This window comes from Tamandua tetradactyla, chromosome 1, assembly GCF_023851605.1.
Source record: "Tamandua tetradactyla isolate mTamTet1 chromosome 1, mTamTet1.pri, whole genome shotgun sequence".
NCBI lineage: Eukaryota > Metazoa > Chordata > Mammalia > Pilosa > Myrmecophagidae > Tamandua > Tamandua tetradactyla.
The window spans coordinates 174,550,640-174,567,423 of record NC_135327.1 but is presented as its reverse complement, the minus strand read 5'-3'; the positions used below and the strand labels follow the sequence as shown (position 1 = coordinate 174,567,423).

The window sequence follows — 16,784 nt, the reverse complement described above, 5'->3', positions numbered from 1 at the left end:
TCCTGAGAGACCTGTCACCACAGCCCTCTGGACAATGCCTAGCAGGTAGGGGGAGCATTGTTTGTTTATGAAAGTCAGTAGATACATGAGTGCACACATGCAATTGCCCCCTGGGACAATTCCTCACTATTTGTAAAATTGCACTTTATCTCTGTGGGCAGTGGACCATAGAGATATATTTCTTTGGGAAGCTCACATCCTTCTGTGAAAGATAGTCTGTCAGAGAGGATGGGATGAGAGTCACTTTACTCTTTAGACTGTTGGATTTTTCTGTGTATGGGTTAGGATTCTTTCAATAGCAAGTGCCAGAAAACTGAATCCAAATTGGCTTAAGCAAAAGGCTAATTTTTTGGCTCCTATAACTGGAAAGTATAGGCATAGAGCTGGCTTCAGGGCAAATAGATCTCTAGACCTGGGTCCCAGTACCCTCCCCTTTGGCTCAGCTCTGCTCTCCTTAGTACTTGGACTCCTGTTCGCCCCTTCTTTGAAATCAGATGGCTGTGGGCAGTTCTTAGTGTTGCACCTTTCCACAGTCACATCCAGTATAAAAAAGCTGGAACTTTTTTCTCAGCATCCACATTCAAGGTCTTACTGCTTCTCAAAGACTCAGATTAATCACGTACCCATACCTGAACCATTCACTGTGATGGGAGCCAGGGAAGGAGGGCTTTCTGCTGATTGTTTTAAGTTCAGGTCTTGTGTATATCCCTGAGCCCGGGGTGGGGTCAATTCTACCAGAAGCTTGTGGGCTGAGAGAGGAAAAAAAGGGGAGAATCTCCAGAGGATGAATGAATGATAGCAAAAAACCACAGACGTCCACCATCTCTAAGTGTGTTTCAAATGTTATGACCATGGCCAAAAGTAAGTGGTAATTTTACATCACACCCAACACAACTGAAACAAAAGTTCCCAAGAAGCAGTGTTTATTCTTCCTACTTGTGATGTACTGTGATATTTTATCTTCTATTTTCTTTCATGAAAGAAGCTCATTAGAACCCACTCAGCTGGTTTCTAGACTCAGGATGGTTGTGACAAAGGGTCTAAGGATTGGGACTTTGTCCCTGGGCTCAGATAATGTGTTTTGAGCAACTAGTGGAGATCTGAAGAGCTTTCTAAGCCCCAGCACGATTCATTTCGTGAACTTAGCCAAGTTCTGTACTTGCTCATGCCTCAGTTTACTTAAATGTAAAGTAGATATATTTATAAATATCTCTCCCACCAGTCAAGCTTGTCGTGAACAATACAATCAGAATGAGATAATGTATGTGAAAGTGCTTTGTAAATTCTAAAGTAATTTCGTAAGATAATTGCTATTTTAAACTACTCTGTAATAACTTTCTTCCCTACCACTTAGGAATTTGAGAGGATGGTGCTATTTCATGAAAATGAGTTTGAGCTCTTCAAAACTTGCTACAGACAGCAAAGACAGCCCCAATTTCTTTAATCAAAATGATGATCAACTTCTAAAAATGAGTCCTGTCTCCTCTGAGACCACTCAGAATTAAAATCTGATTTCAAAGAAGGGAAAACTCTGGCTTGTTTGGGTCTGATTCAGAGACTTTTCGTTCTCTTACCTACTGGCCCCTTTCCCACTCTATCCCATTTAGTGAATCCTTTGGCACAGTCTTCTGGATGACTCCATAACATTACCTGCTGATAAAAATCAAGGTGGTGCTTAATGCTACAACCAGTATATTATTTTTAAGTTCCCTGGGGGAGAAATGGGGGCTAGGATCTGGAATTGGCATGGGATTTCCTAGATTTGAGTTACCACTTATGAGGACTGATGTCCTAAAATGATGACCCTCCCCTCCAAGAAACTCTGATTTTGCTACAACATAATGGAGCAGCCTTAGACAGCCCAGGGGGCAGGGGACTGAGAGCTCTGCCTACCCTTGGGTCCTGGGCTGGGGCAGGAGGGCTGCCGTGGTGGTGCCTGGTGGTGTCTCTGGTGAGGCAAGCTGGAACCCACATCCTATTTTGTTTCCCTTTTTCTTTTCCATTTTGTCTGTTATTTGTTTTCTAATCAGTCCCTTTCGTATTGTGTAAAATGAGAAGCTGGTTATTCCTATCACACATTATTGTTTCTGTGGGTACCCCCCTCCCCTCCAGGCACGGTAATTTCACCATCCCCAGATGAGGGTGATAAGTGTTTGAGATGCATAACTGTGTCTCATTTCAGTGCCTAATAGAAGATGGAGAATGAGCCATGGCACCTTTCTGCTCAGTAAATTCATAATTACAGGCTTCCTCGTCTCACTTCGTCTGAGCTAGAGAAACGTTGATTGGTCTGTGGCTCTGTGAGTGTGTACAGTCAGGTGGTGGTGTGGCAGGCTCACTCTCCGAAGTGCTTTGCAGCGCCCAATACTGGTACTGCCGAAAGTTCCCCTCCAGAGGGTTGGTAGCAGAGTCCTGACCTGCACCTGCCTGTCTGGAAGGAGGATGACCAGCCCTGCAGGAATTTTGTTGTTGGCAGAGATATTTGAAGAGCTGAGATAGCCAGCAGCGCATATGGTGCCCAGAGAGTTGTCTCTGCCAGGCAAAGGCCAGGTTGCAGATGCTGATGTGGATTCAATAAAGTCAGAGGGGGAGGCCATGAGAGGTGGGAAGAGCATTGGGTTGGGAGTCTAGAGACCTGAGTTGAATCTCATTCCCATTTTTATCTCACTATGTGGACACCTGCAAGTCATTTGATCTCTTTGGACCTCAACTTCCTTGTCTCTAAAATCAGGGATTTGGGTTTATTGAAATAGATTACCTCTTTAAGATAAAAAAGAAAAATCTAGATGCTTGCTTAATATTTGGATTTTGCACAAGACAGTTCAAGATGAGCCTTCCTGATATGTCATCATTCTAACTGAGATGGTATCACCAGGCACCATCTTGTCATCCTAACCCTAACCCTTTTCATCTCATTTCAGTCTTGTCAGTAATAATAGTAACAACAATTTCATGTAATAAGTGCTAAATCTGTGCCAGGGAGAGGTCCTGTGGCAGGGACTTTATCGTCATTAGGAGTTTTAGAGGTACAAAATATTATCTCCTTGTATCCTGGGTGTCACAGGGGCTTTGGTTTACTCCTGTAGAGCTGATTGGGAGGTACTGCTGGATGGTCTGCTGGGGTTTCTATATTTGGGTACTTATATGACTCAGAAAGGACTTCCTAGTGCTCTGTATTATGGGATCTAGAATTGCAGGTTTCTGGAAAGAGTATGGGTTTTGCAATAATACCAATGGGTTCCGATTCCAATTTCACCACTAATTAGCCACATGTCCTTTTGGAGCTAAAGTGTCCTTACCTGGAAAATGGGAACAGCAATACCGACCCCATGGAGCAGCTGAAAGTGTTATTATTCCACACGTGTGGAAACACTTGCATGCTCCACGAATACTGATATTTCTCCTTCCGCCCAGCCCTTCTTACTGCCAGTCAAGAGATTGTTGTTGAGCTGCCACTAAATGCCAAGCACTGCTCTGGCGCTGTGGCCACACTGATGACTGAGACAGGATCCCTCTCCCGACCATGGGACTCTCCTTTGGTAAAGGCTAAATTGACAGAAATGTGGAGGCTCCTCTCAGGGGGCACTGCCCTTCATTCTTTGAATTTCTTTCCTCAACACCACATATTTTCATCTCAATCTCCCACTGACATTCAGACAAGACTTGCGTCTCTCTCTTTTCAGCCTTACCTTCTACAACTCCTTGACGAACTGGGTTCTCCAGACAAACTCTTCCGAGTGTACAGCCTGGTTTGAGACATCCCTGCATTTGCTTATGCAGACCCCTTCCCATAGAATGGCTTTTCTCCCCAGCTTTGTTTGAGGCTTGGCCCAAGTGTACCCCCACCTCTCTAAGGTCTCCCACAGCCTTCTCCTTGTTCTGTCTCCCCAAGTTAGAAGTCATGTTTCCTTATACAAAACTCAAAGCACCCTATTATCTGTGACATACATTTTCACCTTATGCAATAATTTAGGTTCTGGTTATATCTACCTGATTAGACCACAAGTGCTTTGAGGGCCTGATGCAGACTTAGTCATCCTTGTACCCCAGTGTCTTGTGCATTTTGAATGGGCTCTGAGCAAACATTTGCCAAATGGATGAATAAAAGAAGATCCTTGATTTGCAGCTGCTGCAAAGCCAAGCTGCTGTTCACGGTGGCTGCTCCATCTGCCAGGGTGTTCTTCTGGTGTTCACTTGAGAAGACCTGTTCTTTTCGTTGGGATTTGGCTGACGGTGCAATGTCTTCATTTTGTTTCCTTCTTTTTTCTCTCGGTTTCCATCTAGCCTCTTGCTCTCTCTCCCTGTTGGGGCATATTTTTGTTGTTGTCGTTGTTCAGTGGTCTACCTCTTCCCAACACTCCACTTTTATGAGGAATTTGGGGTGAAAGAGAGAAAGTCTATCAAGCTCAGGTGCCCACAAATAAGAGGTTGATAATTCCTGCCCTGATTTCCCATGAACTGGAAGAAATGCAAAGTTGTCCTCCTAGAAACACACTCAGAAAGCATCTTGAATAAAACTGAATGAGACCATTAGAATGGAAATCTATGTTGTTCCATAGGGAGTTATTTATTTATTTACTCTACTACTTCTTAAGGTAATTTTTTCTCTCCCTTTAATGAAAACCTCTCAGAGGAGGCCCCACTATGGGAGGCAGCCAAGATCTTGCCTTGTTAAAATGACATTAGGGTTCCAAGCTGGGCAGCAGACCCAGAGGCTCTGGTTGCTGCTACAGTGTGGATAGATGGAGGATGTGGGATTTTAATTTGGCCCCACTGCACTGCCTAGCAGAGGAGGCTGGAAGAAAGAGTTGCCCTGGCAGTAGATACAGGCACACAGTGGGAGAGGCAGCATCATGACAATGAACCCATAAGAAGGGGCTGAGCTTGTCCTATCCTGCTGTGTATACAGTAACTGATGACCCATCTGTGCATGGCCTCGATAAACAGATTGTTTTGTGGTTCAGATTGAGAACTGACTGGGCTCCAGCTCCTTGAGTCTGAATCGTGCCTCTAGCACCTCTAGCACCTCTAGCTATCCAAATAACTTCCTGAAGCTCGATTTCCTTAGCTGTCAAATAGGTATAACAATAGTATTTACTACAGAGGTCTCTTAGGGCCCCAGCAGAAATTAGATAACCCACTAAAATTTGGTAATCGGAGCAAAGTTTAATAAAGGGACTCTTTAAAAAAGTGTGTTTCCCTGCAGTTGGCCCACAAGAGGCTGTGAGATATTTGGGGTAGTCACAGTGAGGCATCTATTACTATGTCTAGGGCCAAATGGGTGAAGACCAGAGATGGTTCAAAGCCCATAGAGATAGAGAGGCTGTGTGGAGAGGGCTACCCTCCAGAGCTGTGACTTTTAGACATAGTCACAACTAGTATATGCAACTCCACCTCACTGGAGTCCCCTCTCCTCCTTCCTCAGGTCTTTGGCTTGGGGCTTCCCACTGGTGAACCTAAATAGGCCTAAAAGCAAAGGAGTCTGCTGGTGGATGGTCCACACAGGTGAGGCTTCTAGCACAGAGAAGGGGCAAGTAAACAGGAGAGGTAGACGGAAGATGCCCAGAACTGGAGGGTTTGTTAACATGAAATGAGACAGTTTCTGCAAGGTGCTTGATGGACTCCAACACAAAGTCTGGCACTTGATAGGCAATGGCCATTTACAGTGATGATGATGATGATGATGATGATTCCTTACTGAAGTGCCTTCCTGCAGCTGCTACCACCCAGTTCTGGCTGTCCCACATACTCAGTTGAATTCTAGCTTCCAGCAGTGTATTTATGTGACTCAGTATGTGGTGAATGCTTGGAGAGTCCTGACAGACCAGGGTGAAATCAAGGCATTGCTTGTTGTTATCCAATATCATGGTCTTTTCTTTCTGGTCATAGGGGAGACACCACTCCTGAGTTCTGGCCCTCTGAGGAGATCCCTGTGTCTGACTGCGGCTGTGGCCAGGAGGACCTGTCTCTGAAATGAAGGCCATGCCTTGGAACTGGACCTGCCTACTCTCCCATCTCTTGATGGTTGGGATGGGCTCCTCGACTCTGCTTCCCCGGCCACCACCCCCACCATCCCCAAAGCGGTCTTTCATCACGTTCCGCGGGGAGCCAGATGAGGGCTTCAATCACCTGGTGGTGGACGAGAGGACAGGGCACATTTACTTGGGAGCTGTCAACCGGATCTACAAGCTTTCCAGTGACCTGAAGGTCTTGGTGACCCACCAGACAGGGCCAGACGAGGACAACCCCAAGTGCTACCCACCCCGCATCGTCCAGACCTGCAATGAGCCACTGACCCCCACCAACAACGTCAATAAGATGCTCCTCATAGACTACAAGGAGAACAGGCTGATCGCCTGTGGGAGCCTGTACCAAGGCATCTGCAAGCTCCTGAGGCTAGAGGACCTCTTCAAGTTGGGGGAACCTTTCCATAAGAAGGAGCACTACCTGTCAGGAGTCAACGAGAGTGGCTCCGTCTTTGGAGTGATAGTCTCCTACAGTAATCTAGACGATAAGCTCTTCATTGCCACGGCAGTAGATGGGAAGCCCGAGTATTTCCCTACAATCTCCAGCCGGAAGCTGACTAAGAACTCAGAGGCAGATGGCATGTTTGCTTATGTCTTCCATGATGAGTTTGTGGCCTCGATGATTAAGATCCCTTCGGACACCTTCACTGTCATCCCTGACTTTGACATCTACTATGTCTATGGGTTCAGCAGTGGCAACTTTGTTTACTTTTTGACCCTTCAGCCTGAGATGGTGTCTCCCCCGGGCTCCACCACAAAGGAACAGGTTTATACATCCAAGCTAGTGAGGCTTTGCAAGGAGGATTCAGCCTTCAATTCCTATGTGGAGGTGCCCATTGGCTGTGAGCGCAATGGGGTTGAGTACCGCTTGTTGCAGGCTGCTTACCTGTCCAAAGCTGGGGCTGTGCTTGCCCGGACCCTTGGAGTACATCCAGATGATGATCTCCTCTTCACTGTCTTCTCCAAGGGCCAGAAGCGGAAAATGAAATCCTTGGATGAATCGGCCCTGTGCATCTTCATCCTGAAGCAGATCAATGACCGCATTAAGGAGCGGCTGCAGTCCTGCTACCGTGGTGAAGGCACGCTGGACCTGGCCTGGCTCAAGGTGAAGGACATTCCCTGCAGCAGCGCGGTGAGTCAGAGCAGGGCCTGCAGGCCGGGATTGCGTGGGGGTAGGGGTTGAGGGCCACGGCCTTGTGACCTCCCTGCCCATTCTGTACATCACTTCTCTGGACTTCTCTGGGCTTCCGTTATAACCAGCTCAAGCAAACTCTGACCATGACACTGAGCTTGTAAGAGTCATAGCTGGAGCTAAACGTAGATTTCCTGTCAGTACACTTTTCTCTGTTTTGTGTTGGCTCACTGGTTCCAAGAGGGAGTGCTAGGAATAGGTGAGAATGTGTTAAGTGAATGTCATATGCACTGGGCATTGCTAAAAGCTAGATTATAGTGTGCTGGAGCACAAGACACATATCCACCCTTTTTACTGACCGAGCCTATGAATCACTTTCACGGGTGCTTAGAATAAAACCATGAGGGAGAAGAGGACAGTGTGAGGGAGGTATTCATTCTTTGGGGTAGATATAGAATTTCAGGGGATTTATATTCTTAGCCCCTTGTGTATCTTTAGGAAATGGTAAAATGAGGGCAGTAGAAGTAGGTGAATGGTCCGGTGAACATAGAGGGGAGAACAGAATTTGCTTAGAAAAAGGCTGAGAAGAGGCAGATTGTATTTGTTAGGCATCCTTTGTATGCACAGTTTAATGGAAGAGACATGTCATGGGACAGGAAGCAGCCAAAGCACAGTACTGGGAGACAGAGTGCTGTAGGGAGCCAGAGGAAAGATGGACTGAAGAGCTGGATAGGAGGCCTGCCTGTGCCGATGGGATTTGAGCAAAAGACCAGACCTCAGGCTCCTGCCTTCCTGGGTGATCACAAGGTGAAGGAGATGACAGTTTCCTTGTCTCTCCCAGACCAACTCCCCAGTGACCCAACATGAAAAGCATCTTACCCTTCTGTGGCTTTATTTCTGTTCATCCTTAAATTGATACCATTTTTTCCTCATTCTTCAAGTGACTTGGAAAACTCAGCTGTTAGCAACTTCTATGCCTTATGCCACCTTCTTTTTCTTTTTTAAAAAACCATCCATTTAAAAATTATTAACCTATTTTAAGAAAACCTATCCTGCAATCTTAATTTAGAGAAAAATTCACCCGTTACTTAGAAATATGCATTTGTGCTGATGTGGTTCTTGACTTCCAAACTTTGGAAGAATTCTGTATTAGGAAAATGTATGTATTTAGATTGGCTTTAAAAGACATAAATCTCCCTTTACAAAGCATAGCTACTTTTACAAGCAGATCTCAGAGGGCACTGGTACCTGGCCTGCCTAGACTTGGCAAGGCCATTCCTCTGGGCACTGAGACCTGGAGTGGGAGGTGGGAAGAGTGAGAAGAAAAGGGAATTGGCAAAGTCCTCCTTTGGGGGGGTCCTTCCGTTTAGGCTCAGGCTGTTTCCAGTGGCAAGTTTTTCAGGTATCTGGACTGAAACTAAAAGATGCTCTCTCTTCTTGGAGGTCCTAAAAAGCCAAGAGTTCCCTACTGTTACAAAGGAAATGGGAAAAGGACTATAGGCCAAGGAAGGCAGCAGAAACTGACAAATAGGAGCCGGGAAAACTGAGGAGACTGCTGAACCCCAGCAGGTGACTTAACTTCGGCAATGCCACCTGGAGCCTGCTTAGGGCAGTGCCGATCAGCTCCAGAGTCTATGGGACAGGCATATGGACTTGGGGGGGCCCATGGACTGCTCCTAAATGAAGACAACAGAAGTTGGAACAGATGCTATGCTGTGTGTATGGATAATACACATAGGCCCGTGGGAAGATGCATTAGAGAGTTGGTCTTGAGAAGGCCCTAGAAATGCTCTGGTCTAAACCATCATTTTGCCCCAAGGCCCAGCAAGGTGAATGAATTGCCCAAGGTCATTTATCTTTTGAGTAAGTGGAAGAGCCAGGACTTGAGAAAAATTGCTCTTACCTCTCATCACGCTCCATTACCCCTCCACATGTACATATGCCTGGCAGTATACCCATGAGCATGTACATATACCTACAGTAGAAAACAGCAAATTTATGCTGTGTGCTTACTAAATGACAACTAGTTCTGAGATCAGAGGGGTTGGCTATTTCTGACACTTTTCTGTAGAAAAGTTGCTCAAAACCCTGTCTTTTGGGGCAGTGCTTTTGGGAACAAAATCCACTGCAGGGATCAGTCTGGCTGCCCATGGGCAGGTGTTTGTCCTGTCTTGCTGCCTGCCACAATACAAAAAGCAAAGTTCATGGTGGAAGGTTGCAGAGCTGAAGGTCCTAACACTGTGTGGTAGCCTTGGAGAGAATAGAGGCAAAACAGCTTTGCAAGACAGGCTAATGCCAGGACTAGAAGTAATGGAGCCAGATAACAAGCTTTTGATTTTTCTTTTGGCTTTAATTAGCCCTTTTAAGTTAGAAGCAAGTTCAAGGCTGAGAGCAGAAAGGAGGCCAGAAACTCGTCACAGAGCCGGGACTGTCTCCCCAGCTAGTGTAAAAAGGCCATGCCAGCTTTTAATGCACAGTATCAGTTTTCTTTGATTAGGCTGATATCCGAGTTACTTTGCTCCGGCCCTCTTGCTACAATTCATCTGGACTCAGCTCAGACCACACATGTATCATCCGACATAAGCCAGACCAGAATCTTGAGCTGCCCCGATGAGCTCACACCATTGGCGAACCCAGCTTCCCGCGACACTGTCACAAATCTGTTGGAATAGATTTTTTACTCCCTGTCTGCCTAGAGGCAGGGGGTGGATGAAATGAACTCTGCAGTTCTCTTTCACCTCTGAGTTCGAGATACCCTTGAGGCCCGAGAAGTAGGAACTGAATCTCAGGTGGCATCTGTCCTGTGAGGTTTCACCTGTAGGGAGATGGCAGTGGGAAGGATGAGCCCCAGGAGATTGACTCTTGGGATTCGTGTTTGTCGGGTGGGGGTCCCCTAAGGGTTTTATCATAGTTACAACTTGAAGAGCTTAAAAAGGGGATATGATCAGAGATGATTTTTCCCCCCTTTTAAAAAATTTATTTTGATTTTTAAAATTTCTTAATTTTTTTTTTTTTAACATGGGCAGGCACTGGAAATTGAACCTGGGTCTCTGGCATGGCAGGCAAGAATTTTGCCACTGAGCCACCATCGCACCACCTGATCAGCAATGAATTTTTATTGTGCTCCTTGATGTCCTATTTCCTGAGTCAGATGCTCTCCCCATTGTACCCTTCCAGCTTTTCTGAGCCCTTTCCGTTTCCTGGACTCACATTCTTTCCCCTGAACTCATGCCTCTGGAGCTCAGAGCCTGCAGTAGTATAACCTCTGGGCCCAGAGAGTAGTAGAGGCTGAATCACCTGACTGCCTCATTAGGTGCCTGAAACCCTTTTGGTTGTGTTCATTGGGAGAACGGGGTGGAGTGGGGCAGAGGACACCTGGGTGACTTGGCCTAATGTGCTAAAGTCCATCCTTGGAGCCACTTGGTGGGCCAGAGTCTGGGGTCCAAGGGAGGGAGAAGTGTTGGCCATGAGACCAGAGCCCACCAGTCCCCTGAGAGCACCATGGTATACTTATTCCAGGTGGATCAGGTAAGACCAGCTGTGCTCACATCAGAGATAAGGACTCAGCTAACCAGGAGTCGCCTCCTCATGAAAGAGCTTCATTACTATGAATGCAAGTTCATATTGCAAATGAAAAGCCCTGAGCCGGTGTTGGGTGTAGAGGCTGGGAAAGAAGTGAGGCATTTTCTAGTGTTTCTAGGAAATGGGAGTAGCTTCTACTTTTCTTTCTTTACTGAGTCTTTCTTTTTCTGGGCCCTGGATTTTTCAAGCCTGAATAGAGAGAGGTATCCACGACCAAATGGGCTATTTTCTGAAAATTGCTTCCAAGACCTCAGGGGCGCATGGACATTAGGAAGGTCGTAGAGGGATCTGTTAGGGGCTCCAGTTTGTCTTATCACCTGGTTGCCCCTTTGGTCAGGGGACCAAGACCAACCCTAGGCTGCTTTGCTAATAAGCTTTCATGTGGGTTAATGATGATTTGCTTTCTCTGTTTCTGTTGCTCAGCACTGGTCTTGTCTCCACCTTGAGTCCTGGTTGAGGGCTGTTGCCCAGGCCTCTCTGGAGCCCTCTGTCTTCAGACCACATATATTATGGCTGGGGAGCCCCCTCAGCTTGTATCTTCTGCCATAGTCCAGGGCTCTGAGTGGGCCAGGGAGTCAGCCCCCAGCCCTTTTCTGGGGGACCTGCTGGCTTGCTTGCCTGCCCTGGAGAGGAGAGACAGGTTGGACTGAGGCTCGGTGTTCTGCCCAGGCCAAGCTGCCTTGGCATCCCAGAGTTTGTACAAAGTTCCAGGGCTATCAATGCCTCCCTGCATTTTGTCAGTCTTCTGGGGGCAATCTCACACAACAGGGGCCCTTCTGTCTCCAAATAAACTAATGAATGGATGAGTGAATGAAATATCCCATTAGGCCTTCGGAGACTGCTTGGCAATGTACTCACCTCTGAGGGAGGCCAAGAATCCTGAAACAAGTTTCGGTCTCCAGAAGGCCCGAGAACTGAGGAGAGATGGGCAGGCAAGCAGGTCATCACGGCCTGTGTGCTGGTAATAACGGTTCTGGTTGTGGGTGGTCATTGCTCGTACCACTTACATCTTACCTGACTTTGGTAGCGATTGAGAAGTGGATATGAGGGTCGGGGCAAGATCAGCTTTAGTGCTGATGAGGCTGGATTATGGAGGGTGGCAAGGAAGTCAGGCAGAAATCCCATTTCTTATTCTTCCCTTCAAGAATAAGTGACCTTCCAGTAGAAAATTTGGTCCTTGGGGGGCAGAAACCATTATCCAGGATCACCACCTCAAACCGGTTAAGTCCCAGCAGTAAGAGCAGAGAGCAGTGGTGCGAAGCTGCCTGATAATAACACTTCTAGGAGTTCCTATGGCACCTGACAGTTTGCCAGGAGTTTCACCACCTCCTTTTGCTCTCTCAGCAGTGCTGTAAGATAACAGAAAGGGTAGACGTCATCTTTTATTGAGGAAACGAAGGCACAGAGATGTCAAGGGCTTCACTGGAGTCCATGTAATTAGTAGTCGAGAATCTACTGTGGGTCCTGGTTCTCAGCCTGGGCTTCTGCCTCTGATATTCCTCAATGGTATTCTCGTGGATTATTATCTTTTTTTTTTTTGTATGATGTATGGTGGGGTCACATTTCATTATTTTTCCATTTGAGTTTTGCAGCACCATTTGTTGATTTTTTGTTTGTTTGTTTTGGGGGGAGTGCATGGACCAGGAATCGAACCTGGTCTCCCGCATGGCAGGTGAGAATTCTACCACTGAACTACCCTTGCACCCACCTCTAGTGGATTTTGTGTTAGGACAGTTCTTAGTGCAGGAATTTAGGTTTTGGGCCCTGTATCCTAGAGCTCCAAGTATCAGCCTGACTCCCCAGTCATTGCGAGAACTTGCAAAGCTGCTCCCATTTCCAGATGCTGCCAGTGGAGAACCAGTTCCTATGCGATTTCAGGGTTGACACACTCTGCCCAGTCCCACAAGGTCCACAGAGGGACAGGAGACTGAGCTTTTTCTTTTTAAACCTGAAGTGTCCCTCCGTGCCCTAATGGGCAGTATCGCTGACTTAATATCCATCGCGGTCCTGGGAAGGAGACAGGATCATTCTCTTAGCCTCAGACTGGCCTCGGGTCCCAGCCTGGACCTCCGCTCAGGTTCGTCTGGCGCCGAGGATCCTGGAAGTCCATGCGATGAGCATCCGGAATGGGCATGCGGTCACCCCAGCTCTGGGGCTCGTTTCTGCCAGCCTGCTTGGGGTGTTTTCCTTTCCCCACCGGCAGGAAGTGCGGCGCTGCCTAGATGGAGTTGTATCCTGTTGTTTATGGCTCGAGGCGAGGTTTTCTCTTTCTGCTCGCAGTCCTCTCTCAGGCCAGGAACTCCTCCTCTTCCCTGCCCAACCCTCCTTTTCCTTTCTTTGGTGAAAATAATTTATTAGAGGTGAAACTCACGTAACGTACAGTTATCCATTTTAAAGTGGCATTTAGTACATTTACAATGTTGTACCGCTGCAACCTCTTCTAGTTCCAAAGCATTTCCATCCCTCCAAAGTCAAACCCTGGACCCGTGCAGCAGTTTCTCCCCACCCCTCTCCTTCCAGCTTCTGGCAACCACCAATCTGCTTTCTGTCTCTATGGATTTATCTGTTCCAGATACATAGATGGACTCAAACAATATGTCATCTTTTATGTCTGGTTTTCTTTCATTTAGCATGATGTTTTGGAGGCTTCATGTATCAGTATTCCTTTCCCTTTTATGGCTGTATAATATCCCATTGTATGGATGTACCAACCACCCTTAGCTTATCTGTTCATCTGCTGATGGGCATTTGGGATATATCTGCCTTTTGGTTGTTATGGATGGTGTTGGTTTGAACATGCTGTACCTGTACTTGTTTGAGTCCCTGCTCTCAGTTCTCTGTAGCACATGCCTAGGCGGGGAATTGCAGGGCCTAATGGCAATTCCACATTTACCTTTTTGAGAAACCATTGCCTGTTTCTCCTTTTTCATCTCTACTGCATTTTCCCCATGTGCCATGGCCCAATAAGTGTAGTTGCCGTATGCCACAGTCCAGTCCCAGTAAGTACACAGGTCACAGATCTCCTTTCACATGGGCCCAAGCACTCAGCACTCATATCCCACTGACCCTGTGCGCCAGACTCTTTGCTTAGCATTTCGGTGGCTGCCGTAGCACAGCCCCAATCTTTATAGACTCAAGCCTTTCCACTCTCCCCTTGCGATGTCTCCTGTCCAGGTGTTTAGGTGAAAAGCCCACCTACCTCCTTCTTTTTGGCCTGCAGGGTTTGCATGAAAGTCACACCCCAGCCAATTGTGCATGGAGCTTTAGGGTATAAGTGGTGGCCAAGTCCTGGGTGACGTGGAAGGGATTGGAGGTTTGGCCTCTCAGGCTGGACATGTCCCCTCAGCATGCTCACCCTTGAGTGCATCAGGTCTGTAGGGAGAGCAGCCGGACCAAGGAATCACACACGCACAACTTCAACACAGTCAACTGCCAAGAAACCTCAGCACAGGTTTACTGAGAGGCAAATTAGGACACAGGGCCTTGTAACACCATGGCCTAATGCCAGGACTTCTGGGTTCTACTTCCTGAACCCTGGTAGTGAGGTGTGCACACGTGTAAACACACCCATGCATGCACGTGCATTCTCTCTGTTCTCTGGGCCTGACTCACTCTCTCGGTGTGAATTTCTCCTCCTCACTTATGTCTCTTTGTTCTCTCGGCGTCTTGCCCTCTTGCTGTCTTCCACTCTACCTGGCTCACTCACATTCTTTACCTTGTCATCTTTTAGGCTCTTTCTGTCTCCTTCTTTCTGTGGCTTATTCTCCATCATACCCACACTCTACACACAGCAGCTAATACAGGAACATGTCTCTCTTGCACTCAAACCCTTGGATTTCTGGGTCTCTTCTTCAATGCCCATCATCCTCATGGGGAGGTGTTTTGACTGGGATACTGGTCTGGGAGTCTGGACCTTTGGGTATCAGCCATTCCCAGTTCCTGAAATGTAACTGGATTGGTGAACAGTTTCCTTTTTGTTTTGAGGTATACATTTTATCTTCAAGAAAGAGGTGATAAAATCATATCTCTTTAATAAAGTGCATTGAGACTCATAAGGGAATACATAGACATTCTTTATTAATGAACAATGATGGATACACAAGCACCTTATATTTGTAAGATGCTTAAATATTTTCATAGCATCATCCTGCATATCCTCCTCGGGTTATAATAACCACTCAATGGGACAGAAAGGTGCTTAATATTATTATTGTGATTTCATGCTTGCATCTTTCTCCATCAATATCTGCTTTTGAACAGTTTGAGCTGTGTCTAATCCAGATGTTACATTCACTATCCCGGGCCCTGGAATGCAGTCCCCTTTCACCTTCCTTTCTATACAACACACGTTGTGAATGCTAAATTCAGGCATTTGAAGAAGAGGAGAGATTTCAAGCTAGAACTTCCCTGCTGTCACTTACCTTCAGGTGTCCCTTAGCTTTTGCAAGGCAGAAAGGAATGACTACACACCTACAAACTGAGCTCCTTTCTTTTCATCAATAGCATTGGTGGCAAGGACAAAACAAAGGAGACAACTAAGGAAGCTCTTCTTCATTTGGCCTCTCGATTTACATTTTTTTCCCTAATGGATTGGACCCAACATGCCGTCCACGTACATGAAACGGAGTCAGCGGGAGAGAAGAAACCTGCATCTTTTCCCGGTCTTGGTGTCATTACTGTGTCTCTGTCAGTGTTCCAAAATATAATGGGATTTGTTCAGCTGATTTATCCCTCATGCAGGCAACGTTATCCAGACACACACACAGGCCTGAGGAGCAAGAGACGAAGACACACGGCAACAAGAGTGGGGCTAATAAAATTTATTCCCACTAACAAGGGAATGACCTACCCCATAATTCAGCCTGGCGAGCTGGGCTACTGCTTCCCAGCACCTGCCAGAAAACACACAAACTTAATCACTCTGGTGCTCCCCACTTCGATTACAGTTCTAGTGGCGGCTGAGGTCTGGCAGGGAGAAGTGGAAGTGTGGGATGAATGGGCCGTGTGGGATGTATCCTCTCCTGACAGGTAGCCAGTGGGGCCGCCAAAGCTAACGTACTTCAGCAGAAAGGCAGCTTCTGTGTGGGCTTTGGTTGGTGCCATTTACAATGCTGAGACTTCTTACCTGGGATTTACTATGGGTCCAGTTTTGGCTGCATTTGGGGAGCTTGAGGACTCGTCTTCAGTGTGGTGTCATCTGCAGAGCTGGTGTTTGCATCCTACTTCACTTGCTAGGCTGGCCTCACGTCTGGCCTATCCAGACCCTCCCCATGTCATTATGTTATGGCCTGTCTGCTTATTAGAGGGGTGAACATGGGGCTCCCAATAGCTAGGCTAACGAGGAGAAGGTCATGGGTTCAACCCCCAGGGTCCTGAGGTGGAGCTGCTCTTTCACTGCAATGCTCTTTGACTCCTAGGAGGTTGCATTGCTAAAGCATGCTACAGGTTACAGTGAGGCCTGCAGAAAATGTGCCTGGCTTAATGTCCCTCTCCTGGGAAAACAGCTCAAATAAGAGTGTCATTAGTTTCTTACTAGAATAATGGCTTGTTATAATGGTGAGCGAAAGACCTTTCGGATGTCTGGTGGGGTTGGGTCACGGATGGTTCCAAAGCACATGGAGAAATGTGAAAAGGAGTACAAGAAGAAGTATTGCCTTTTGCAAATTGCTGTCATTGTTCCATAGGTAGGTAAGTACATTAATTCAACGGATAGTTGCATCAGAAGCCACACACACAGATATCCTAAAACATCATAACCTTCTACCCTGTTTTTGGTACCCCTCTCCTTTTTTGAGATGCCTAGAAATAGGGCCCTTGGTTCTTGGAAAACTTGGCTGTAATTTGTTGGGTGTTTTTTTTTCTTCTTTTTTTTTTTAACCCTGAGATGCTTTTCACTAAGCCTCTTCAATAACATGCTTGTCTAACTAGGTTATTGTAGCTGTGGTTTGCTGGCTCCCTCTCTTTCTCTGTACACATTTATTTTCCCTACAATCTCATTGAAAAAGCACAATAAAGAAACAATCTGAGATAATGCATTAGTAGCT

The 16,784-nt window shown here is 46.7% G+C and overlaps 1 protein-coding gene across 1 annotated transcript in view; it reads left to right on the top strand.

Annotated features, from left to right (window-relative positions):
• Positions 1-16,784, top strand: part of PLXNA4 (plexin A4) — a 464,554-nt gene that overhangs the window by 68,978 nt on the left and 378,792 nt on the right. Inside the window, exon 2 of the mRNA XM_077135733.1 lies at positions 5,890-7,158. Coding sequence (XP_076991848.1) covers positions 5,974-7,158 — 1,185 coding nt within the window. The 5' untranslated portion in view covers positions 5,890-5,973. The remainder of the gene's footprint in view (positions 1-5,889; positions 7,159-16,784) is intronic.